The 25,590-nt window shown below is 44.3% G+C and overlaps 1 protein-coding gene across 4 annotated transcripts; it reads right to left on the reverse strand.

Moving 5' to 3' along the window:
* Nucleotides 1-1,622: 1,622 nt before the first annotated feature.
* Nucleotides 1,623-25,200, reverse strand: LOC147417466 (uncharacterized). 4 transcript variants are annotated; one of them, XM_086507626.1, is made up of 7 exons: nt 24,791-25,200; nt 24,390-24,511; nt 24,175-24,266; nt 23,947-24,033; nt 2,483-2,605; nt 1,918-1,995; nt 1,623-1,844 (listed from the first exon to the last, which is right to left on the reverse strand). In XM_086507626.1, the coding sequence occupies exons 1-7, from the start codon at nt 25,159-25,161 to the stop codon at nt 1,833-1,835; spliced, it is 885 nt and encodes a 294-aa protein (XP_086363752.1). In that variant the 5' UTR covers nt 25,162-25,200; the 3' UTR covers nt 1,623-1,832. The 4 variants fall into 4 exon arrangements, with proteins under 4 accessions (XP_086363752.1, XP_086363753.1, XP_086363755.1 ...); XM_086507627.1 differs by having other exon boundaries at nt 2,520-2,605; nt 24,791-25,199; XM_086507629.1 differs by having other exon boundaries at nt 24,390-24,458; nt 24,791-25,135.
* Between the last annotated feature and the right edge of the window lie 390 nt (nt 25,201-25,590).

A 25,590-nucleotide genomic window follows, 5' to 3' on the forward strand; every position in this document is an offset into this window, starting at 1 on the left:
TTTTTCCCAGTTCAAGATAAAAGTGGAAAAGGTGTTTGCTTTTTCAAGTTCAATGCAACAAAAGCCATCCAAAATAACGTCAACAGAAGAAATAGAGATTTGATGACTACTTTCACCCAAAGAGGGTAATTTATCTATTAACACATGCAAATGCGATATAACTCATGCATCTAAAAGTTTCTCATTGTGCATTATCATGTCTTTGAAATATAGTGATCAAGATTTTGTCCTCCTCTTAACAAAACTTTTGCCATTAACGGTTCCTCCCACGAACAACAAAAATTATTGAACATGAGGTGAAGATTGAGAAGTGGAAGCATGAGGCAACTGAAAGGCCACCTTTTTTTACTTCCCTTATTATTAATTGCCCTAATGAGACAGATTAAGTGCAATCATTGGAACTCTTTCACTATTTTTTTGCAAGAAGACATCATTCAAAGCACCCAACTTGGCACGACATATTCAAGTCATGGGACCAATCCTCCTATAACAACAAACCGCACATCACTATTAATCTATCCGCATGGAGGCCATCACTTCTTTAGAAAATTGGCCAAATAAGTTTACTTCTATGATAGAAAAGTGTAACCAGCTTGTTCCATTTCAGCTCCACCAAAATTACCTTTGTTAGTTTGATAGATGCCTTTGCAACCATGGGCTACCCTTAGAAATACTTCCTAAGAGGGTATTAAGTCCCAACTTCCTGCGACAACAAAACATAGTACACATAGACCAAAATCTTTCTTAACTGGACACTAAAATGTGCTAAAGACATGTCATGCTAGAGGACAAAATCAAAACATTTGCTTGGTCGCGCAACCCTAGCTCAAGCAAAAGCCATTGCATAGATGCTTATTTTAGTGATGAAGAACAGCTGTTGAAGTTTGCAAGGATGGACATCCCAAAAGATCCACAAAACTCACACATACAGAGAATTATCTGCGAAGGTGAAATGATTTTTCTAATGTCATACAAACATGTGTGGCACATCACAACAAGAAGCTTGTATGTAATGCAAGGCAACAGATTGTTGCTCTTGGGTTTGTTGCCAATTTACGAAGGGACATGTAGCAAGCAGAAATATGGTTTTAATTCTACGTTTATCCCACAACCTCGAGGTTGGTAAAGTCACTCCATACAAATACATCCATGAGCCAAAACACAAGTTCGGGTGCTCCAAAGGATTTTTGTGATTTTTCTACCATAGATTTTTGAGAAAAAAAAAACAAAATAGGGCACCACAATGCTGAATTGTGGCACCAAACTAGTCTCAAGCTCTTGTTAAAAACTCGTTAAAACAACTGGTGTATAGCCATGTAAAGGCCACTTTGAGACTAGTAACAGAGTAGGAAGCAAACACTGAGGCAATTTGTCAAGGCACGCAAAATACTACATAATACTCCTCAAATACTGATATCTCATTCACACCATATTGATCCCTTGAGAGGATGTCATGCCTCATGACTATACGACACATATCTGCTTTCATTGGCTTTCTTGTTTTAATTTAAATGGAGCTTTAAAAACAACAATTTGATATTTGCTATTTGCTTACATCGAAATACAAATGAGATGAATTAACGTTTATTCACGGAATTAAATTTATAACATGGCACCATATCTACAGTTGCATCAACTTTAATTAAAAATAGCATGTTTGATATAACTGCTATCCAAATATACAAATTTGTGGCCATGAGCTGCCTTATTAACTTTACCATACTTCTGCAGGCACACAGATATACACAGAGTCAAAGAGCTCTTTATGGAACATGGACCATCAGTGCAGTTTTGACACGGCATTCTCTTTCAAATACAAAATTGCCTCGTCATTATTTTTTCACCTGGAAAAGTGACCATTATAATCGAGAAAATAAGAAAAGTAAATGGCAAAATGGGGTGCAAACAATAACCTACCTCATCTGCAAGCTGTTTCAAACCCAATGCTTGTGCGAAGGCGCTCCGCTGACCCTTATTTTCACTTCTTTTCTGCACCTGAAGGACAGTACAAAATAGGCTTCAATTGGGCTTCCCAAACAAGATTCTCAAACTGCTGAAAGACAAATAACGAACCCTGCCTCCCCATCCCCCTCCTCCCCAAGCATCCATGTAACTATGATCTAATGCAAATCCTGTAATCGCAAAAGCAAAGTGCCATTTTTACTTACCTTGCACCACAAAAACGTGAGGATTTGCTATAAAAATTGACTGAGATTTTGACTAGTGATGCCCTTAATGACCTGCTGATTCATCGGCCTTGCAGGACAAAAAGAACAAGAAGGAAAAAAATGCCCAAAATTGTAGAAAGAGCCCAGACAACTAAGAAAGTACACCTCAAAATGGGGATAAGATAAAAAGATTTATAGGTATTAGACAGCACAAATAGCAGGACAAAGTGAACACCAAGGACTCCCAAGTCGGAAACACCAAGCACACCACAAGAAGCCGAATAAGAAGGCAAAGGAGATAAGCCGCCACTAACTCGTAGAACCAACACTGCATAGACGACAGAAAACAACCCGATACTCGTCGAATCTAGTCGATATGCTCCACATAAAGAACCATGAAACCGTACTCTGATACCCAATGTTATGGCTCTGGACTCCTGAAGACACCAAACAAGTGCAAGATTGATTGATGAAAAGTCCTTAACATGTGTATAAACATGAGGGAGAGAAAAATAGGATGAAAGAAAGTTCTAAACTATAATCAAAAATGCCCTTCACAGATTTATCATCCAATTTTCGCATCATTGTTCGCGCACTAGGCGCAGGCCAGGCAACCAAAAACACGCCAGAAACCAATGGATGGCTTCTTGCCAAGCCAAGCCTCATACAGAGTGACAGACTGCAATGCTTTAGTGGCATACCTGTTTTGCACATACGCAGCACACATGACAGTCTTGAGCAAAAATGCATGTGGCAAACATTGACTTTTGACCAAACAAATGTGGCATCTCCTTGGATATCCCTGAAAAAGTAAAATGACAAAAATAGAACTAGAACTAAAGCTAAAAACAGTCAAGGTAAGCAGCTGGAGAATATAATGATTGGGAGACGGTAATGTAATGTGAAGTACATGGGCTCAGCATCATGATGACCTGAGCCCGATCTATTTGAGTTCACCATTGTGCAGCTAGGCCAGGTGTCCATACCATTGCTGGATACATCTATGCGAGAGTGACGATGTGTCAAAAAGCCACCCCTTTGTCTGGGGCTCCAAAAAGTGTGTCTGAGTCACAAGACGGGCACCACGTGCCAATAGAAAAGAACAGACTGAACAGACTTTTAGCACTTCAATAACAACTGAACTGAAAGAGAGAGACGACACGCGACACGGAGTGGCGGATTGGGAGAGGGTAATGTAATGTGAAGTACATGGGCTCAGCATCATGATGACCTGAGCCCGACCTATTTGAGTTCACCATTGTGCAGCTAGGCCAGGTGTCCATACCACTGCTGGATACATCTATGCGGGAGTGACAGTGTGTCAAAAAGCCACCCCTTTGTCTGGGGCTCCAAAAAGTGTGTCTCAGTCACAAGACAGGCACCACGTGCCAATAGAAAAGAACAGACTGAACAGACTTTTAGCACTTCAATAACAACTGAACTGAAAGAGAGAGACGACACGCAACACGGAGTGGCGGAATTCCATCCCATAGAGTATTGACCCCAAACCTGGCGCCCCTTTCGGTATTTCTTTATATTGCATCAACACACTACAATCCGGTACTCCAGACTCTGCACCTTCTCCAGCATGCCAGAGAATGAGCCCTAACCTTATATTTAAAGGCCCTTGGCCTGAAAAGCAATTACAATGAAAAGCCTTCAAAACTCAAAAGCTTATGGTCCAAAAGCAATGCCAAAAAGCTGCCAACGTAAATCACGGAATTCCGTACAACGGTCAACGCAAAACACGGAAATCCATACAGTTTGCCACGTCATCATGTCAGTGCAATTTTCAAAATTTCCGTACAGTTGCCACGTCATTAGCTACCACGCAAGACTTTCAGTGTGTGTGTGTGGGTCCTGCTTTATTTTAATCCTTTATGTCACTTGGGGCCCCATCGGACGAGGTCCCCACAAGTTGGTAGGACTTCTTCTTCTGTTACTTGTTCTTCTTAGGGTTTAGGCCCCTTGGTCGACATCTGCAAGTTGGCTCCCTTCTTCAGGGCTTTGACACGTCAGCAGTTTGTGACATCTCCCCTTCTTGAAAGAGAGAAATCGTACGCAATTACAGCATATCTGCAAAAAAACTCAAGTTAGCTCAAAAATTTCCGAGCCTCATTCCGAGGAACATTTCGAGGGACAATCAGTTTGCTCTTTTTGTTAAGGAGTTAGCTTCTCCTTTCGGCTCTTTTGATCAAGGAGTTAGCTTCTCCTTTCGTCCAAATCGGAACTCTTGATATTCCGACGTAGTAAAATTAGACATCACACCCGGGGTCTTGATGCACTAAAATTACATACCCAGCCAATCTCATCCAATTAGGAATATTCAGTGGGGCTGGCACATCACAATGCAACACAAATGCTCACATATGCATGTTACAAGACATAGAAACATAAAGCCGCCGATGAACACTCCCCCCGCAAATAACCATCCAGGTCCGGGCCATGAGCTGTCCAACGACTCCCTCATCACTCCTCCCGCAAATAACCTAAAAAGGTCCGAGCCATAAGCTATAGAGGCCTTTTACAACCAGACGTCATAACCATGCCTCCCACAAATAACCACAAGGGTCCGGGCCATGAGTATGAACAAGAATTCCCAAACATCATTTCTCACCCTCCACCCGGGAGTAAAATCACCAATCATTGAAACCAGTATCAAAACCAAAGTCAAACATTTCAAGTCGGCACCAAAACAGGTTCAAAACAGATACCATCCATTTCAAACAAATTCCAAGAGGATCACCAAACAAGTTCTCAAACAGATTTCAAACTTAAAAAGCAATCTCGACATCGATCGAGCTCGAAAAGTCGATTGACTTTCCATCCTGAAACTTGCACCAAAAATTAGGGTTAGATTCCTTCCATAAGGTCGTAGCCGACCACAGCATCATCCATCAGCTCTTGGACAGATAGTGTTCCTCTGGCGACAATGTAGTCCCAAGACATAGCAATCACACAAGACCTCCGAGGTTATCAACAGAGACACCTACTGAGAGATGTCTAGAAATTTCAAATTATAATCTGCTAGGGTTTCATGTCACAAACAGTGATGTGGCAGCCATTTGGGTAGGAGAAACCACACACACACCCCGTATGAGGTGGCAACAGTCCCGGATTTCGCGCTGCAAATGCTGACATGGCAGTCTCGTAAAATCCGAAGAAAAAAAAGAGTTGAGCGTACGGGGAAAAAAAGCAGAAGTTGTACAGATTCCCAATTTTATGCTCGGATTAAAAAAAGCAAGAAAAAGGTTACGCAATATTTTGGGGCAGCTTTTGGGGTTTTGCTTTCATTTTAAGCCTTTGCTTTATTTATGGCAGCTTTTGGTGCTCTGCTTTTAAAATTTAGCAACCCTTGTAACCTTTATAAAGAACCCAAGGGGGCTCCCTCTGCAGAGCATCTGGACGCAGAGTTTGAGAGCGAGCACCCGCGGGAGTTATACTTTGCTCGAAGATTAATATAAAAAGAAATACCGAAAGGGGCGCCAGTCTTTGGGGCCAATACCTCTTGGCACGGAACTCCGTCGGGCCGTGTCGAATCAATTGTGAACTGTTTTGAAGTGAATTTTGTTGTGTCGCGGAAGAATCTTGACTTGGAGTGTCCAAGTTTGTTACAGTGGTATCACAGCGCAGAAAGATTCTTCTTCTACGGAGGATCCGATCCTTTTTACAGCGCACACAACTTTTGGGAACCCTAGACGTATTAGCCACGCCCACCCTTCATACATCGTGCATCGGGCGCGCTCCCGTCTTCATCGCCCTGTCTTAAAAGGCATAAAGCCATTAAAAATCCCAGATTACATGAAGAAACTGACAGAGATGACACCTCTCAGTGGGAAGACAAAGAAAAGTTGAAGATCCGGCATGGGAACTGAAGAAAAGAATGAAGATTTGGACAATCTTATGAAAGCCAAGGAAATAACTTGACTAGCTAGCAAACTGAGCGAGCGAAAATTAAATTTTGCCAAATAAAGAGAGGTGAGCGAGAGGGGAGAGAGAGAAGTAAATCTCTAGAGTGTAGAGAAGTGGGGAAGGGGGAGGAAGTCTTGCAAAAATAGGTTAAACACCAAACGCGTTTCGCAATTAGCTCTTCAGTGGTGTCAACCTTACAAGAGGAGTAGGATGGTTTAAATAGGTATCCATTAGAGAGAAGAGGGGTTCCCAAGGTAGGTACAGTTTTTAAAGAGTAGGAGGCCACTTGAATGGAGAGGGATTAGCTCTTAAATGGGGTAGGAATAGGAGGGAAAGGGGAGGTTTAAAGAGTGTTTAATTGGGGGGGTACCAAGAGAAAGGGACTATGACCATAAATTAATGAAAAAGGTGGAGGGTGTTATGGAGGGTGACAATGACCAAAAATTTGGAGTAAGAGGAGGGTGGTATGGGGGGTATGGAGTACGAGGAGGGCGGTAAGGAAATAAACATGACAAAAAAGTTTGTAAAAAATAAGAGGGTGGTAAAAGGGAGGGGGGGGAGGGAGGGGTTTAGGGAAAATTTTAAGGAATAGAGGGGAGGTACGGAAAAGGGGGCGGCGGGTTCCTATCTGAGAGAAGATGGCCCAGATTAGGTGCATTAAGCCAACAGATGACCGGTTTGGGAGTAGGGGGGAGTTCGGGGTTTTTTACAAGAAGCTTAGAAAGAGGTTGGTTAATGGAGCGAGCTAGGTTGAGCTTACGGGTGAAGGGTGAGAAGGGGATTTTGACAATGGAAGGTGGGGCACTCTTTTGGTTTTTCTTAAGGAGGAGTTGGAGCCTAGATGCATATGTAACATACAAAAAACACGCTTTCAAAAAAGGCGCTGGGTATCCTTTGGCCCTCAGTCGATGAAAAAGAAAGTTGCGAATGGAAATAAAGCCCTCAAGCGAGTTTTCCCTAATGATATACCTCTTGAGCTCTAATAAGATAAAGGCGATTTTCTGGTGGGTGGGGTGCCAAGATTGCCAAGGGATGTAGTTGTAAGAGTTAAGAGGTTTCTGGTAGCAGTGTGTCTAAAATCCCCTTAGAGAAGAAGGAGGGCCCTTTAAAAAAGTGTATGTCCAAGATAAAAGCTTCTTGCGAAGAGATGGAGGGGGTAATCTTTATATGCTCTTGGAGAGGATGTCCATATTCAAGGAGGTGCATTTTTAAGATGGCGGGGGGGCCTTCCCACACTCCAAAAGCATCGTCTATGAACCTTTTAAAGTATAGGAGAGAAGGAGAAGAGAAAAGTTTCCCATCTTCCTCTAAAGAGCAAAGAAAAAGACAAGCGTACACTACCGCAAAATTAGACCCCATCGCGGTACCCTTGACTTGATGCCAGAATTCGCCTTTAAATGAGATGTAGTGATGGTTGAGAATGAGAGAGGCAAGGGAGAGAATGAATAGGATCTTGGGATGGGGAAAGAAGCCAAGGATAGATCTTCTCAGAGCGTTAAGTCCCTCCTGGATAGGGATGCTAGGGTACAAGGATTCCACATCAAAGGTAAAGAGCGTGACATGGGGGGAGAAGGGGATAGAGGCTAAGTCCACGATGAGAGAATGAGAGTCTTGGAGGTGTTGTTTTTTGGCTAAGAGAATGGGGAAGAGTTGTACATGTAGCCATTTAGAGGCATTTTCTAGGATATACCCCTTGTAAGAACATATGGGGCGGCCTACAAGGATTGGCTTATGAATTTTGGGTAGAAGGAAGAAGGGACAAGGCTTGGGAGAGACAAGTGTAGGGAAGAGGATGAACGCTCTCTCTTTGGAGGGTAGGAGATGGAAGTGGGGATGAGGTGGCAACAGTCCCGGATTTCGCGCTGCAAATGCTGACATGGCAATCTCGTAAAATCCGAAGAAAAAAAAGAGTTGAGCGTACGAGGAAAAAAAGCAGAAGTTGTACGTGATATACGAACTGCTTGGAATCATCTACGGATGACCAAGGGAGATTCTTTGGACGCTTATTGCGAGAGATTTTGGAACTCTTTTCTACCAGCCTCTTCATTTACGAAGGTCTTGTTTAAGGAACAGATTAAGCGGTTTTGCTGCGGACTTCCTATAGAAATCCAAGGCTATTGCTTGGAACAGAAGTTGAATTCTTTTGAAGAATTGATGGGTCATGTGAAACGGGGTTTTGCGATACATTAGGGAAATTTGACTTACCCCATTGATGAGATCTTGACTCAGAGAACCCAACAGACCTCTCACAATGAAAGTAGAAAGAGAAAGAGTTCCCACAACAAAAAAAAGAAAGATACACGTCCCCGACAAACTCTTAGAGAAAAGGGTTATCTATCTCAAAGAGGGGAAGTGTTTTGGATGCGGAGAACATGGGCACATCTCCGTGAAGTGCCCTAAAAAGGCACCGAAAGAACAAGATGAAGAAAGGACAAAGAGTTCGAAAGCAGCTGAGCAGCGTGGCAGATGAAAGCAAAACCGGTACCACATTGCGTGGGCTTGAACCGAATCAGATGAATGAAAGTACAAAACTTTGCCGCAATTAGGGCAAAGTGAAAGAACAGGAAGCCCTCATTTTCTTTGATGGAGGAGCCAAGGCCAACTTCTTTTCACTTGAATTGGCGGCTCGATTTGGGATTACGTCCGACAGGCTGAGGCCACAGGTGGAGGTAGTTCTAGCGGCACCCGGACAGGATGATGCCATTACATCGATCATTGGCAATGTCAAGGGTGTTTAGGGCACGAGGACTTCTTCGTAATGCCCTTGGGAGGTTGTGACGTCCTCCTCGAAATCCCTTGGTACCATACGAACAATGCCGTGGTTGACTCTCAGGCTGAGAAAGCGACTTTGACAAATGAAGGGCACAGAGATTGTACTTGATGAAATTCAGCTTCTTTCCTCGATTTTCTGGAGAGAGCTGAATGATGATTGAAGGTCGAATATGTTTTGACCTAGAAAAAGAACGCCAAGATTTTCTCCACACTCATGCCGATTGCTTTTCAAAGGGCCTGCCAGGCGAGTTGCCACCGGCTCGTCCTGAGGATCATACCATTGACCTGATACCTGGAAGCACACCACCGAACCGGCCACCTTACGATGTGAGCTGAGCCCAGAATAAAGAGATTATGAACCAAATGAAAGACCTCTTGGAAAAGGGTCTTATCCAGCCGAGTACTTCACCTTACTACTCTCATGTCATTGCCTACGAGAGCCGATTGTTCTCAAGGCCGGAATTGACAACACAGATATATGAGAGAGATTTTGGCAGATATCCATGCTCTTACTCAATGGCGACATTACCTACTCAGAGTCGATTTTACGGTCTTCACAGCTCACCGGAGTTTACGCTATTTCTTGTCACAGAAGCAGCTATCAGAAAAGCAGATGCAATGCGCGAACATCTTGTCACTGTTTCACTTCCAGATCGTACATCATAGAAGCTTCGAGGATATGGTTGGTCACTACGCCACAGATACACATTTTTGCAGATGTATTCAATTGAATACAAAATGGGGAGATAGTAGCGGAATATTCCATAAAATGGCTACTTCATGAAGAAAACGATGTCGTGCGTTACACAACCGTCGAAGGAAAAGGTTCTAACCGAATGCCACTATCCACCTTTTACGAGTCACCGCGGCATTGTTACCACCTTGAAAGGTGTGGAGAGATACTTTTCTTTGGCTGAGACTCAAGAAGGACGTGAACGATTTTGTACGCAGTTGCTTGGTATGCCAGAAGGTCAAGTTTTAGCACGCATAAAGCACAGGGTGTAAGGTGCAGCGGAAGTGAATGTTGAACTTTGCTCAAGATGAGTGCTCCGAACTAAGCTCAAGTGTTCCTTTTACTTACGGAAGGGACAGCCTTCCGTTCCTTTAGTGAGAGAGTGCAAATGATCACAAACAACTCTCTAGGGCAAGAGCGGTCTGCTTATGATTGCACAAATCTCTACAATTCTTTGACTTGCCGACGATGTCAACGACGATGAGGAGGACGACGAGACGGGCTGAAATCTGGAAACACTAATGGCTCAAAACTGTAAATCTTTATCTGCTGATTTTCTGACTCTATGTCGGTGACGATGTCGATGGCGGCAATGCAACAACGACGCGCTGAAAACGCAGATGTTGAAATCTGCGTTTTCCGGGCTGAAACTGCAAACTACCTTGGATATGACCGTGCAGCGAGGATCTGCTGCGGGAAGGTGAGATCTGCGAGGTTTGGGACTTCCTTTGCGATGTCTGACTGCTGAAAACTGAAGACGCTGATGCTTCTTGGTCTTCCGTCGCGGTGAATCTGCAAAACGCTATGCTGATGAAAAAACGCTAGGGCTGAAAATTGTTCTACTGCTGCCGATTGTCCTGCAAATGCAAAACGCTAGGCTTCTTGATCTGTCTTGTTACTGTTGGGGCTGATCTGCTGTGCAAAAAACCCCAGGCTGCCTATGGATGAAAACGCTAGGTCCTTGCAGATGCATGTGGGGAGTCTTGCTGAGAAGGTGCCTGTTGAACTTTGGTTCCTGCTGCCTCTTCTGCCAGAAAGTACTAGCGCTAGGTTTCCTTATATATATCATTGGCCAATTTGCCCTACCTAGTTCCCAACAAAAGTCGCTTAAAAATAATAAGTGAAAATTGGCTAAGATAGGGAAAATAGATCTATGCACTATAAAAATGCTCTTGATGGGTTCTGCCTGAAATCTAATCATCATGTTGTGTGCAACCAGAGGATATGCATCTAATCTAAGTGTCTGGACATGCAAGGTTTGCGAACACTCACAAAAGTGCCGGATCACTTCCTAATCTAACTGAACTGAACCCTAGTCATGAAGTAGCTTGTCCACGTACACATAGAATTAGACGTGCACGTGACACAGGGATTGTTACAACCTTTACCGATACCCACCCGCCCTTGGAAATTGCAATGGATTTCATTTTTAATCTCTCGAAAACACAACGTAGGCACGATTGTTTATGGCCCAGATCTTCAGATTACATGGCATGTCTGAGACGATTGTCTCCGACAAAGACCCCAGAATCATGAGTTTGTTTTGGACGGCTATTTGGGAGAACATTGGCACGCGGTTGCAGTTCTCGCCATCGTTCCATCCGCAAACTGGCGGGTAATCAGAGATTGCTAATTCAGTAGTACCATATTTGTTGAAGTCTTCTTCTTTGGATCTGAATACTTCACAGGAAAAGGTTTTTACCTTTAGTGGAATATGCCTACAGAAACACGATTAACTCTTTGATGGGGAAGGTGCCATTTGAGATTATTGAATTTGCTACGAGGGTTCCACCCTTCCTTAGCACAAAAGATAAGATTTTTCTTTGAAGCTGACCAGTTGACGAGGGACTTGGACTTGGTCCGGAAGGCTTTAGAGGAATCTCAAAAAAAGGCAGCAGATTGACATCGTCGCAATTTGAAATTGAAGGAGAACGATTGGGTGTTCTTACATTTTGGGAAGGCACGCCTGAGAAAGAAATAGGGAAAGGAGCGGCTTTCTCGAAAGCTTAGCATGAGATATTACGGACCTTTCCAGATTTTCCGAAAAGATAAATAATGTCTCCTTTTGACTAAAGCTACCCGATACTTGAAGAATTCACAATATTTTTCATGTGAATCTCTTGCAACCTTTTGAAGGCGATGTGCCCAATGATGGGGAGCCAGATGAGAAACCCGAAGTGGAGAAAAACGAGCAGATACTTGTTCCAAAACAGAAATTGGCACAGAAAAACAGAAGGTAAAGCGATAAGACGGTTCTTGGTTAAATTCAAGACCTACTCCGCATTGGATGCGAAGTGAATGAAGGAGGAAGACCTAGCAGATACTCCTCAAATTGTGAATCTTTACCTTGAAGCATTTGGATTAGCATAGTCTATTCTAAATGGAACCCGAACTCAACTTGGAAAAAATCTGGTGCAGCGGGTATGCACAAGAGGGGAGTCGCTCCGCTCCTTTGTCAACAGATTGTCTCGATTTTTGATACTAAAGTCACTGGTGTCTCTTTTGAGTTTCAGGGATACTATGAGCTGACAGTATTCTGCCGTATGACTTTATGAAGTGGAATTCCCGATAATATGATACTGACTTGTTCTTGACTTGTTTAAGTGCAAGATCTCATAGACGAAATGATTGCAACATTTCGGTCTAAACAATCTCGATAGACGTGATTGCAATAAGGATTAGTCAATCGGGCATCTATGAGGTCCCGAGTGGATCTAGATGCGATTGCTAAATACATTGCCGATTAATCATGGTTTGAGATCTGAATGAAATTTTGAATGTGATTTGTCATGTGATGTCAAGTGATGTCCTGTGATGTGACTGTCGATTAGTACATGTGCTAGATGTGTGTTCCTAGTGCATCGGTACTAACAGTTAGTGTCTGCTAAGACAGTTTATGACTTCTATCTGTTTTGCAGGCGTAATCGAGGGCGATTACAATGCTTTCAAGAGGGGGGTATGTCACAAACCAATGACATGGCAACCATTTGGGCAGGAGATACACCGGCTGACGTGGCAGCAGTCCCAGATTTCGCGTTGCAAATGCTGACATGGCAGTCCCATAAAATCCTCAAAAAAAAGCGTTGAACGTACGAGGAAACAAAGCAGAAGCTCTACGGATTCCCAATTTTGCGCTAGAAAAAAAAGCAGGAAAAAGGCTACGCGATATTTTGGGGCAGCTTTTGGGTTTTGCTTTAATTTTAAGCCTTAGCTTTATTTATGGCAGCTTTTGGGGCTCTACTTTTAGCAACCCTTGTAACCTTTATAAAGAACCCAAGGGGGCTCCCTCTGCAGAGCATCTGGACGCAGAGTCTGAGAGCAAGCACCTGCGGGAGTTGTACTTTGCCAGTCTTTGGGGCCAATACCTCTTGACACGGAACTCTGCCGGGCCATGTCGAATCAAGTGTGAATTGTTTTGAAGTGAATTTGTGTTGTGTCGCGGAAGAATCTTGACTTGGAGTGTCCAAGTTTCTTATAATTTCCATGGCAAGCATTTCAGGATACCCCCCTCTGCCAAAAGTTGCACTCCAAAGGAAGATGTCAGAAACCATATAACTTCGGGCAAAAATTTTCTTAAAAGCTTGCCAAGTCTTTGGAGTGTGCGGCTTGGTAGCTATAGACATCAACATCTACATGGCACTGCCTCTGAGAAAAACAGCAGCTTGAAATAAATCTTGGATCCTTCTCTTGCAAGTGATCTTTATGGCTTATGCCCTGTAAGACATGAGCGGTGAAGATGGGAGCGCGCCCGATGTGCAATGAAGTAAGGGTGGAAGTGGCTAATAAGTTCGGGGTCGGAGCACGGCTAAAATTTCCAGTGAACTTTTGAAAGTGCAATCTTGCTCTGTTTGCTCCTTGGTAGGACCGGTATCCTTTCAAAAAAGCACACGCCTGATGCTCTGATACCACAGTCACAAGATGAGCACCACTTGCCAATAGAAAAGCACAGACCGAACAGACTTTTAGCACTTCAATAACAATTGAACTGAAAGAGAGAGACGACACGTGACACGGAGTGGCGGAATTCCACCCCATAGAATATTGCATCAACACAGTACAAGCCGGTACTCCAGACTCTGCACCTTCTCCAGCATGCCAGAGAATGAGCCCTAACCTCATATTTAAAGGCCCTTGGCCTGAAAAGCAGTTACAGTGAAAAGCCTTCAAAACTCAAAAGCTTTTGGTCCAAAAGCAATGCCAAAAAGCTGCCAACGTAAATCACGGAATTCTGTACAACAATCAGCACAAAACGCGGAAATCCGTACAATCTGCCACGTCATCATTTCAGCACAGTTTCCAAAATTTCCGTACAGCTGCCACGCCATTAGCTACCACGCAAGACTTTCAGTGTGTGGATCCTGCTTTATTTTAATCCTTTATGTCACTTGGGGCCCCATCGAACGGGGTCCCCATAAGTTGGTAGGACTTCTTCTGTTACTTGTTCTTCTTAGGGTTTAGGCCCCTCGGCCGACATCTGCAAGTTGGCTCCCTTCTTCAGGGTTTTGACACGTCAGCAGTTTATGACAGTCTGACAGCAAGCCTCTAGCATAGCTAGAGTTGCATACCCTCCTGTCAATCTTGCTCTAGTCACCTCTCCCGTACATCGTGCGGTAGCACGAGAAATAGTGACCCCATATCTTCGTTTGGAGCATAGTCACGAGGAAACGCTTTTCCAAGCTCTTGAAACGAGGGAACGTGTTCCATAGAAAGAGTCGTTCCTATTCCAAAATGACTTTAAAGTTTGTATAAGCAATATTTGTGAACGAGGTTCACGTAAGAACAACACTTGTGGCATTCCCAATGCAATTCCTATTACTCAAGCTTGCCATTCCCATTCCAAAGGGTCATCCGTTCCCCACAACGTTCCCATTCCCTTGTGGGTATTGTTGGGAGTAGCAAGCCTCTTCTTCACGCACCCTGGCCTAATCAATCAAACATCTCAAGCTGAAGACATGGTCTACATTGGAGAAGGATCTCCTGAAGCTAGTATGTACCAACTGAGTGCATGAAGTGTGCCATTTTGTGCCAATCCACAAAGTAGGAGATCCGAGCAACTTCGAGTCTATCATGTCTATGCATATTTTGGCTAAGCTTTATGGGGCAATACTTGAGGCAGAGTTGGGTTCTCATGCAGAGCGTGAGGGCGTAAGAGCATCAGTAGACCCTCTGTTGGTGCCTTGTTAAACAGGTGAGCAAGAGAAGTAACTAATGAATCATCGGTGTAAAAAATGTGCTCACCTTGCAAACCTGTATGGTCAGCTACTAGTCCATGCAATAGGGATAGCTCCGTGTCAGTGCCCAATTGTGCTACTATTGCTTCTTTGCTTAGGCAAGCTCCTCATCCTTGAGTGTGTTGCTATGCGCCTTGTTGAATCTCCCCCCAATACTAGATATCACCTGCACGAGCCTGTGCTTGCTTCCCATACGCTCCAGCTTGCCAACCAGAAGCTACCATCGAGAGCCTTTGTGCCATCGTTAACCCCTATGACCCACCTCGACAGCCTCTACCTGCATCCACAGCAGCTTTGCATGCAGCTAGAGCACCTTCAATTGGACGCCCACAGACTGCTTCATCATACTGCTACTACTACAATGCTCGAAGCTGCCCCTATCACCAGGAGGTGTATTTTTCCTGTTGCCTTCCGTAAATAAGTACTAGATATTTTTATCTATTTTTACTTGTTTTTCCCGGAACCCTTGAAAAGGTGCAAGTGGACATTGCATGGCCAGTGTGAAACGGCTGCGGCCGAATAGATTTCTCACAGCGAGAGTCTGGGTCGGTCAGTCTGGGACTGGTCGGGCCAGTTAGCACCGAATTATGATGAGTATGGAAGCCTGTGTGCGCCAAACTGGAATTTGGGCCACTCGTCAAGTTGTCAGTTGAAAGGGGCCAGTAAATTAACCCACATTGTAGATGTTGGTCAAATGGTAGTCTTCAATGATGGTCAGGAGACCGATAGGGACGCCATGGAAGCATCTCCTAAAATTTAGGGAACTGCTATTTTTGACCGGAAAATGTGTTCGCGTCATTAGCTCTAAAATGACAAGGGGAACATTTTATTGCTCTGCTGCCAAGTCAACTGAGGCACCAGTTGAGATATTTTTAGCAGGGAAAGCCCAAACTCGGAAACTGGGCGACGTGTCAACCTGTGAGCGATTCTGCCACTCTGGGAGGCAAAAACGAGCTGCATATCAACAAAGGGGGCGCCATTTTCAGCCTCAGGCGGATTGTAACAGGTACAGAAGCTATGGAATGCTTACCTTGCCCTCTATGCACAGTATGGTGACGGGAGTGATGCCCCGCACGCTACATACTGCTCTCTTTCTCCCCTACGTACAGTATGTTATGCCCCACTAGTGGGCTTCTCATTTGACCTATGTACAGTTCTGGGGGTTTATGCGCGTTTGCCAAGGCAAGAGCCTTCTAAACAGGAACCGGATTAGCTAATTGCTAATCCCCCATAGGTACGCACAGTTCCGTCACGAAAGATTGCGAGTTTGGAGAGTTTTCTTGCGTGAAAACTCGTCCAATTCACAGGGGAACTGTCCCATTGCGTGCGGGAGCCCTTGGGACACGCGTAGGCGTGTTCGCTCCGCTAAAAACGATCCGAAACAGGGAATTACAGCCTGCTGTGTTTTTCTGCAGGTTTAGGGTTTCGCACCTAAACTGCAAGGGAACATCGGGGGAGCCTCGTGAGAGCCTTGGGATGCGTGTACAAGCTTTTGGGCTCCCGGCAGTGAGAAACAGAGAATTACAGCCCGCTGAATTTCTGTGACAGCTCATCAGAAAGCTTCCAGATATCGAGGGAATCCGTCCTAGACAGGTGTTTTTGACCTACAGGGGTTTTTGCGCCGTTATGCTGTCGAAATCCGGTCGAAAACCTGCGTTTTCAGCCCTCGCCAGGTTTGGACAGCTTTGTGAAAGCTTGTGCTAAGTGGTCGGATCGTCTACCTTAATTTGAATAAAGAAATACCGAAAGGGGCGCCAGTCTTTGGGGCCTACAGGGTGTCGGTCTCGTGTGCGCAGTGGCATTCTAGTCGCTGGACGCAACTGTGTTCTCTTCCCTTCTCAGTGCTCTGTGTAAAGTTAACAATTAAATGAAATAGTACCGCCCTCTACGTTGTACGGGCCGGTTATATGGTTCCATCGACGGGATAGTCACTTTTTCTTCAAAAAGTGCAGCGTGTCACATGGCACAGAGAAAATTCCTTCAACTCTTCAAGAAGAGGACAGGTTGTTTAGAACTCAACTGCGTTGTTGCATGGACATGTTTCAGCAGTTGGCTAACAACCCAAGGATGCAGGAATTCTTACAGGCTCCGACACAGGGTTTTCAGCCTCCTACACAGGGCATGACTGAGCCGTTGCAGGAAAAGGAGATTTCCAATGTGCAGAGGACTCATGATGCTCGAGGGAAAGCCCAGGTGGTTGAGCAACTAGCGGTGTCCAATGATCCAAAGCAACTTGCTTTAGCTGGACAGGAACCGTTTGTGAATGGTCAAGGGAGCAATGAACAGGCTATGCGTCAGACCCTTCCATTACCTAATACTTATCCTGGTTATTTTGGAGGTGGTTCAGTGTTTCAAGCTATGGCTGGACCTTCCACAGGTTATATGCTAGGGAATGTGTTCGGGACAATGCAAACAGGCATGGGTAACCCTATGTACGCGAACATGGGTGTCCAATCAGGTTTTCAGGGTGCCTATGGCCAGTTTCGAGTGCCTAGGACAGTTGATGCGAGTGCTGGAATGAACACTCATGGAGCACCACTGTTACAGGCACCTGTTTATGATAATGTGGCTCCTTTGAGTCAACCTAAGGATTACAAGGAAGGTGGGCAGGGAGTGAAGTTTGAAACTTTCAGAGGAACTGAGGACCAATTAAAGGCTTTGACCTTCATACAGCAGTTCGATGCAGCTTATGCTGGAGGAAACTTCACGGAATCTTCAAAGATACGCAAGGCTGCCACTTTCTTGAAAGGGAATGCGCTCCAATGGTGGACCGCATTGTTGAACCAAGGTCAAGCCCCAACAACGTGGGTCCAATTCAAAGAACTTTTTGCGCCTGCATGGTTGACAAACACTTTTGAAGTGGATGTGATGACAGAATGGCACGAGTTGAATGCTAAACAGTGTGCCAATCTAGAAGAGTACAATAAACGGTTTTGGGCCGCACTGTTGCCAGTCACCTTTTACAGGTTTGTGCCTTTGTCAAAACAAATTGAGAAGTATTGTTGCGGATTGCCCAAGAAAATCAGGGACCACTGCACAAAGACTAATGTCATGAATATGTTTCAATTGATAGAGAATGCAAGAGTGGCCAACAATCTGTCAAAGGGAGATTCCGATGGATTTAATAGCCACAAGAAAGGGGCCCAGGGCAAACAGTTTTCAGCCAAGGGCAATGTTGCAACAAAGCCTTCTGAGTCTCCTGCAAAGAAGCCCTCCACTGAAGAAGCTGATACGTCCAAGAAGCAGTCTAAATCTTCTTCGGAACGAGGACAAGGACAAAAAAGGCATTTTTCTGGCAAAACTTTTCAAGAAAGGAAAGCTCTTAGGGAGGCCAAGAAATGCTACATTTGTGAACAAGAAGGAACTTTGCAAATGAGTGCCCACAGAAGAAGTCACAGGATAAGGATAACAAGTCATACCATAAAGGGAAGAAGCCAAAGCCGAGTGCAGGACTTGTTCCAGATTTGGTTGGAGACCAGCCAAACATAGATGCCACGGAGCTGTGCAGAGCTTGGGCAAAGTTAGAGACCAGACACTGCTGGTTTCCTTTGATACAGGAGCCCGTGCAAATTCATATCACCAGAATTGGCATCAAAGTTGGGCATTCGTGCAGAGGAGATGGGTATGACAGGCGAAGCAGGTCTGGCATGCCCAAGACATTCAGAGCATGTTACTCCCATTCTGGGAAAGCTTCGTCTGCACATTCAGAGCTATGTGGATGCGGAAGAATTTCATATTATGCCGCTTGAGGGCTGTGATGTGTTATTGGGTATCCCATGGTGTTACAGGTTGCATGCTATGGTGGATACTTACAACAAAAAGATTACCCTTGTACATAGAGGAAAGACTCATGTCCTTGATGTAAAGCTTAAAGGCGAGTCTATTCCAGTTGTTTCTGCTTCTGCTATTTCATCTGTAATAAAGAATCATCTTTCTGCGTACTTGATCTTTGCAAAAGAAGTACCTCAAGTTGTATCTAATTTGTCTACCTTAGATAAAGACAGGTCAACTTTTTTGAGTGGTTTCAGTGATTGTTTTTCGGACTCTTTGCCAGGGGAGTTACCTCCTGAGAGACCTGAGGATCATACTATAGATCTTGTGCCAGGTTCTAGTCCACCGAATAGACTACCATACAGGGTTAGTGCAGCCCAGCAGAAAGAGATTATGGGTCAGGTCAACGAGCTTTTAGAGAAGGGGCTGATTCAGCCCAGTTCATCCCCTTTTTGTTCGCATGTACTCTTAGTGCAGAAGAAGGATGGTTCATGGCGCATGTGCATTGACTATCGCGCCTTGAATAAGAATACCATCAAGAACAGGTTCCCCATACCGAGGATAGATGACATTCTTGATCGGCTTGAGGGAGCGTCATTGTTTACAAGCATAGACCTAAAGAGCGGGTATCATCAGATACGCATTAGACCAGAAGATGTCCATAAGACTGCGTTCAGGACAACATTTGGTCTCTATGAGTTTCTTGTCATGCCATTTGGTCTCACAAATGCTCCTGCCACATTTAATAGAATGATGGACAAAATTTTTAGACCACATCGAAACTTCGTGGGTACCTTCTTTGATGACATGATTGTCTACTCAAAGTCTGAAGAGGAGCATAGGGATCACTTGACCGCAGTTTTCAATGAGCTACGCAAGAATAGGCTGCTCATTAATCCGAAGAAGAGTGAATTCTTCTTGGAAGAGATTCACTTCCTTGGGCACATTGTTTCAAAAGATGGAGTACGCATGGATCCCGCTAAAGTGGAAGCAATTAGGTCATGGCCAGACTTGAAGTCCGTACATGACATTTGAAGCTTTCTAGGCTTATGTTCCTATTACAGGAGGTTCATCCGAAATTTTGCTGAGATTGCTTCTCCACTCCATGCGCTGCAAAGAAAAGGAGTTACTTTCAAGTGGACAGCCAAAGAAATTTTAGCGTTCAAACACTTGAAAGAGAAGCTGACTTCAGATCCGGTAATTATTTTGCCAGATCTTTCTAAACCTTTTGTGGTTCAATGTGATGCGTGTGGCCATAGTCTTGGTGTAGTTCTAATGCAGAATGGCCGAGTAGTCGCATATGAGAGCAGAATTCTTTTGAAGACTGAAAGAAACTTGCAAGTCTATGAGAAAGAATTGCTGGCAGTAATTCATGCTCTCACTAGTTGGAAACACTATTTGCAAGGGGCTGATTTTGTTGTCCAAACGGATCATCAAACCTTGCGATATTTTCTTACACAGACGAAGTTGTCTGAGAAGCACATGCGATGGGCAAACATCTTGTCAATGTTCCATTTTCAGATTGTGCATGTGCAAGGGAAAAAGAACGTGGTGGCTGATGCGTTGTCACGAAAGCCCCAAATTTCAGCAGTGTCAATTCCGTACCATTGTGAACTAGACGAAATGAAGACACAATATGCTGAAGATTCAGATTTTGCAAGGATCTATGACCAGCTTGTTGATGGGCAACATCATGAGCACTATATGCTTAAGAATGACTTTCTCATGATGCATGGAAAGTTATGCGTTACTAAACAGTTACGGCCAAAGATTTTGATGGAAAGTCATGCTCCACCTTATGCTGGGCATCGTGGAATTGATGCGACAGTGAAAGGGGTTGAGGCATTCTTCTATTGGCCAGCTTTGCGTCAAGATGTTGACACATTTGTAAGATCATGCTTAGTATGCCAAAAAGTCAAATTTGACAGACAAAAGCAACCGGGATTGTTGCAGCCATTGCCGATCCCTGATAGGCCATGGGAAAGCATAGCAATGGACTTTATCTTTGATCTTCCAAGGACGCAAACAGGCAATGATGGGATTTGGACTATCATTTGTAGGTTCAGTAAGCAGGCCCATTTCATTCCTGTTAGGAAGAAGATAAAGCCAGAACACATGGTCAAGATATTCATGAGCAATATCTTTAAATATCATGGGATGCCTCAGTCAATTGTCAGTGACAGGGATCCACGTATGACGAGTCTTTTCTGGAAGGCATTGTTTGAGAACATGGGCACTACGCTCAAGTTCTCTTCTTCGTTTCATCCGCAAACTGATGGACAGTCAGAAGAGGCAAATTCTACTGTCCTGGACCTGCTCAAATGTTATGTGTCAGAGCACAAGGCAACTTGGGAACACCATCTTCCATTGGTTGAATATGCTTACAATAACACTGTGCATACATCAACAGGTAAGGCACCATTTGAGATAGTGGAAGGAGGAAAGAAAGTCCCACCCATTTTGCAGACTAAGGACAAGATATTTGAGGCAGACAAGTATGTGCAAGATATGGATGAAACATACAGGAAGATAAAGATTGCTCTTGAGAAGACTCAGGCTAAGCAAAAGAAAGCTGCTGATCGTCACCGTCGTGAACTTGTATTTTCACTTGGTGATTGGGTACTTTTGCGCTTTGAAAAGGCCAGGTTAAGGAAAAGGAAAGACAAGGAACGCTTGTTTCCTAAGCTCAGTATGCGATATTATGGTCCTTTTCAGATTTCAGAAAAGATCAGCGATGTAGCTTACAGGTTGAAGCTACCAGAAGGCTGGAAAATACATAATGCTTTTCATGTCAGCCTTCTAAGGCCCTTTGTTGGTGATGTGCCAGAGAATATGCTTGATGAGGAACAACCCGAAGTGGAAGAATTGAATGAAATCCTTGTTCCTGAACAGATATTGGCACATAAAGAAAGAAAGGTGAGAGGAAAAGTTGCAAGACGCTATTTGGTGAAGTTCAAGAACTATCCATCGTTAGATGCCAAATGGATGGAAGAGTCTGAATTGGTTGATTCACCTCAGCTATTGCAATTGTATCTTGAAGCCTTTCAGATGGAACCCACAGTGACTTGATGTAGCCTTTTTGGACCAAGGCAAGAGCATGGTTCATGATGCTCAAGAGAGTAGTTAAGCAATTGTATCTACTCTTTCCATACAGAATTTAGCTAGAGAAGTTTGTGCTTGAGAGTACACTAGAAGACTTCTATGCTTGATATATGTGTCGTAGCCAGGTTGGTGGGATTGTTTAATTGTCCAACGCTACATTTCCAGAAGCATGTATATCTCGGATTCCCATCATAGAATATATGTGATATCAGGAGATACCGCATGTATTATTGGCATGCAAGCGAGGTCGCTTGCAGTATTTCAAGGGTGGGGTGTGTCACCAGGAGGTGTATTTTTCTTGTTGCCTTCCGTAAATAAGTACTAGATATTTTTATCTATTTTTACTTGTTTTTCCCGGAACCCTTGAAAAGGTGCAAGTGGACATTGCATGGCCAGTGTGAAACGGCTGCGGCCGAATAGATTTCTCACAGCGAGAGTCTGGGTCGGTCAGTCTGGGACTGGTCGGGCCAGTTAGCACCGAATTATGATGAGTATGGAAGCCTGTGTGCGCCAAACTGGAATTTGGGCCACTCGTCAAGTTGTCAGTTGAAAGGGGCCAGTAAATTAACCCACATTGTAGATGTTGGTCAAATGGTAGTCTTCAATGATGGTCAGGAGACCGATAGGGACGCCATGGAAGCATCTCCTAAAATTTAGGGAACTGCTATTTTTGACCGGAAAATGTGTTCGCGTCATTAGCTCTAAAATGACAAGGGGAACATTTTATTGCTCTGCTGCCAAGTCAACTGAGGCACCAGTTGAGATATTTTTAGCAGGGAAAGCCCAAACTCGGAAACTGGGCGACGTGTCAACCTGTGAGCGATTCTGCCACTTTGGGAGGCAAAAACGAGCTGCATATCAACAAAGGGGGCGCCATTTTCAGCCTCAGGCGGATTGTAACAGGTACAGAAGCTATGGAATGCTTACCTTGCCCTCTATGCACAGTATGGTGACGGGAGTGATGCCCCGCACGCTACATACTGCTCTCTTTCTCCCCTACGTACAGTATGTTATGCCCCACTAGTGGGCTTCTCATTTGACCTATGTACAGTTCTGGGGGTTTATGCGCGTTTGCCAAGGCAAGAGCCTTCTGAACAGGAACCGGATTAGCTAATTGCTAATCCCCCATAGGTACGCACAGTTCCGTCACGAAAGATTGCGAGTTTGGAGAGTTTTCTTGCGTGAAAACTCGTCCAATTCAAAGGGGAACTGTCCCATTGCGTGCGGGAGCCCTTGGGACACGCGTAGGCGTGTTCGCTCCGCTAAAAACGATCCGAAACAGGGAATTACAGCCTGCTGTGTTTTTCTGCAGGTTTAGGGTTTCGTACCTAAACTGCAAGGGAACATCGGGGGAGCCTCGTGAGAGCCTTGGGATGCGTGTACAAGCTTTTGGGCTCCCGGCAGTGAGAAACAGAGAATTACAGCCCGCTGAATTTCTGTGACAGCTCACCAGAAAGCTTCCAGATATCGAGGGAATCCGTCCTAGACAGGTGTTTTTGACCTACAGGGGTTTTTGCGCCGTTATGCTGTCGAAATCCGGTCGAAAACCTGCGTTTTCAGCCCTCGCCAGGTTTGGACAGCTTTGTGAAAGCTTGTGCTAAGTGGTCGGATTGTCTACCTTAATTTGAATAAAGAAATACCGAAAGGGGCGCCAGTCTTTGGGGCCTACAGGGTGTTGGTCTCATGTGCGCAGTGGCATTCTAGTCACTGGACGCAACTGTGTTCTCTTCCCTTCTCAGTGCTCTGTGTAAAGTTAACAGGTAAATGAAATAGTACCGCCCTCTACGTTGTCCGGGCCGGTTATAGCCCCCATCTTAGAATCGCATTGCGGCCCTTCAGAGTTCCCCCAGCCTCACATATACACTAGAGTAGTTCGTTTACACACACACACGCACACACAGAGAGAGAGAGAGAGAGAGAGAGAGAGAGAGAGAGAGAGAGAGATTATATTAATGCCCTTGAAAGGCTGATTCAACCTATGGGACCGACCGATACATACATTCCATTTTAGGCATCACATGAAAACCAAAAATCAAGATTACACACTGTTTGGCGACAACAAATGCCCAGCATATGAACACTCCCTTCTTTCTCGAATCAAGCTTCTCACTTCACATCAATTGCTTAATTTCCTTACCTATAATTGCTTACAAAAAAGACGAGATTGCAATAAAAAACACAAAAGATTTTGTACAAAGTATCCATTAAAACCTTAACACAAGAATTATAGATCCGATACATAAAAAAATATACAGACCCATTGTCTCCATGGTTCAAAGTGTTTACGGACTGCTTCCATTTGAGGTCGCATGTGCTCATGACTTTTGATGCGAATGTCATCTAGCTGTAAGCAACCATAAATGCAAATTACATCAACCGAGATTGAGGCAACTTTGAAGAACTCCCAAAAACATGATAAAAATGACAGACCTATATTACAGTGGCTTAATGTACAACCAATTCTGCATTCTAGAAAAGAGTGTACCGAATGTATCTGTAATTTTGACACCACAATTGCTATAGCCACAGTTGCACCTCCTACTACAATTGCAGTAGCAATCAAGAAGGCCTTCAAGACTGGATGGAAATATTTCAAAACATCAAAAAACTTGCTTTCTGCGTGTCACGTACAGAGAAAACATAGTGTCGAAACATCTCAAGGGCTAAAGGAGGCTATGACTACATCATGAAGAACCTTACCAACACCATAGCCTTCCAAGAGTGCCTTTGCTTTAGCATCATCTATTGTAGGCGTGCCTTCTCGCCTTGCTTCATTTGCAGTGGAAGCCAAACATGTCACTTCTTCGTCAGGAGGTGTCCACCTTTAGAAGGCCGTGTATGTGTTCTTAAGTAATGTCCCTCGTCAAAACAACATGCACACACTTCATACACAGCTCATGAACAAGCTCACTCGTGACAGCCAAATCGTGAGTCCTCCACCATCTAGTGGCATACATATATGAATACATACAAACTCTCAAGAATGAACGCATTTGCCATGCACAAGCGTGAGCTCTCTCTCTCTCTCTCTCTCTCTCTCTCTCTCTCTCTCTCTCTCTCTCTCAAGTGTGCCTGATGTAACCGATAGCACTTAAACAGACCTGCGGGGGCCAAATGAAGCCTGTGGCAAGGTGGGTAGGAAAGTGAGCCCAACTGTATCCATCCGGCGGTGGGGCACAGGAGAAGAAGATTTAACGGAAGCAAGCGAGGCCAGAGAAGAAGGTGATGGCGAGAATGATGACGGCAGCGGGTCATACTGATGTTGCTCGGGAAGCGAGTGCTGCAAAATTTCGGGTAAAATGTCGGCATTGGCTCCTTTTATACCAGAAAGAGGAACGGTTGTAGAACTCTCTGCAGAAATAGGAGAAGAAGATTTGAACGCCTTTTCTCTCAGCCTGGCTATGGCTTCCTTCGTTGTTTGAGAGAAGAAAGCGCCTTCTGAGGCTGCCGCTCTCCAGCCCAGAAAACTCATTTTGGAATCATAAACAAATTCATAACTAAGCTTGCTTGGTGGTCAATGACAACACTGGTCATTGCTATTGCCGAAGTAAACAAGTACAAAGTGCGTTTGCAAATGTTTACAAAAGAATTGCATGTGTATTTATTAACATAAATGATTGATTATCTCTATAGCTCACATTGTCGTGCAGCTCCGCGTGCACATTGTGCGTTATTAAAGTTTACATGATTATTGATCGGTGATCAGGCCTTGGTAACAAACTACCTTAATGATTAAATGTATGTCAGATGCATCTTTAAAGAGCCAAAAATTACCTTGGTAATGTTAAAAAGTGTAGATGTTTGGATCTATCAGAAGAGGGAGTTTATGGACTAGAAATGCAGTAGCATGTCTTTACGGCTCGTCAATTGGAGCTACGGTGAGGAAGTTATGTCAATTTGA

This window comes from Adiantum capillus-veneris, chromosome 30, assembly GCF_014529385.1.
Source record: "Adiantum capillus-veneris isolate H3 chromosome 30, ASM1452938v2, whole genome shotgun sequence".
In the NCBI taxonomy this organism is placed as follows: domain Eukaryota; kingdom Viridiplantae; phylum Streptophyta; class Polypodiopsida; order Polypodiales; family Pteridaceae; genus Adiantum; species Adiantum capillus-veneris.

What these genes read in the sequence shown, in the direction of transcription:
- LOC147417466 (XM_086507626.1), bottom strand. Translation starts at nt 25,161, where the DNA reads ATGAGTTTTCTGGGCTGGAGAGCGGCAGCCTCAGAAGGCGCTTTCTTC. An exon ending in CAAAATTACAGATACATTCG is followed by an intron (nt 24,034 to 24,174) that starts GTACACTCTTTT and finishes GGTTGCTTACAG; the next exon opens with CTAGATGACATTCGCATCAA. An exon ending in ATGCAGTGTTGGTTCTACGA is followed by an intron (nt 1,996 to 2,482) that starts GTTAGTGGCGGC and finishes ACTGTCCTTCAG; the next exon opens with GTGCAGAAAAGAAGTGAAAA.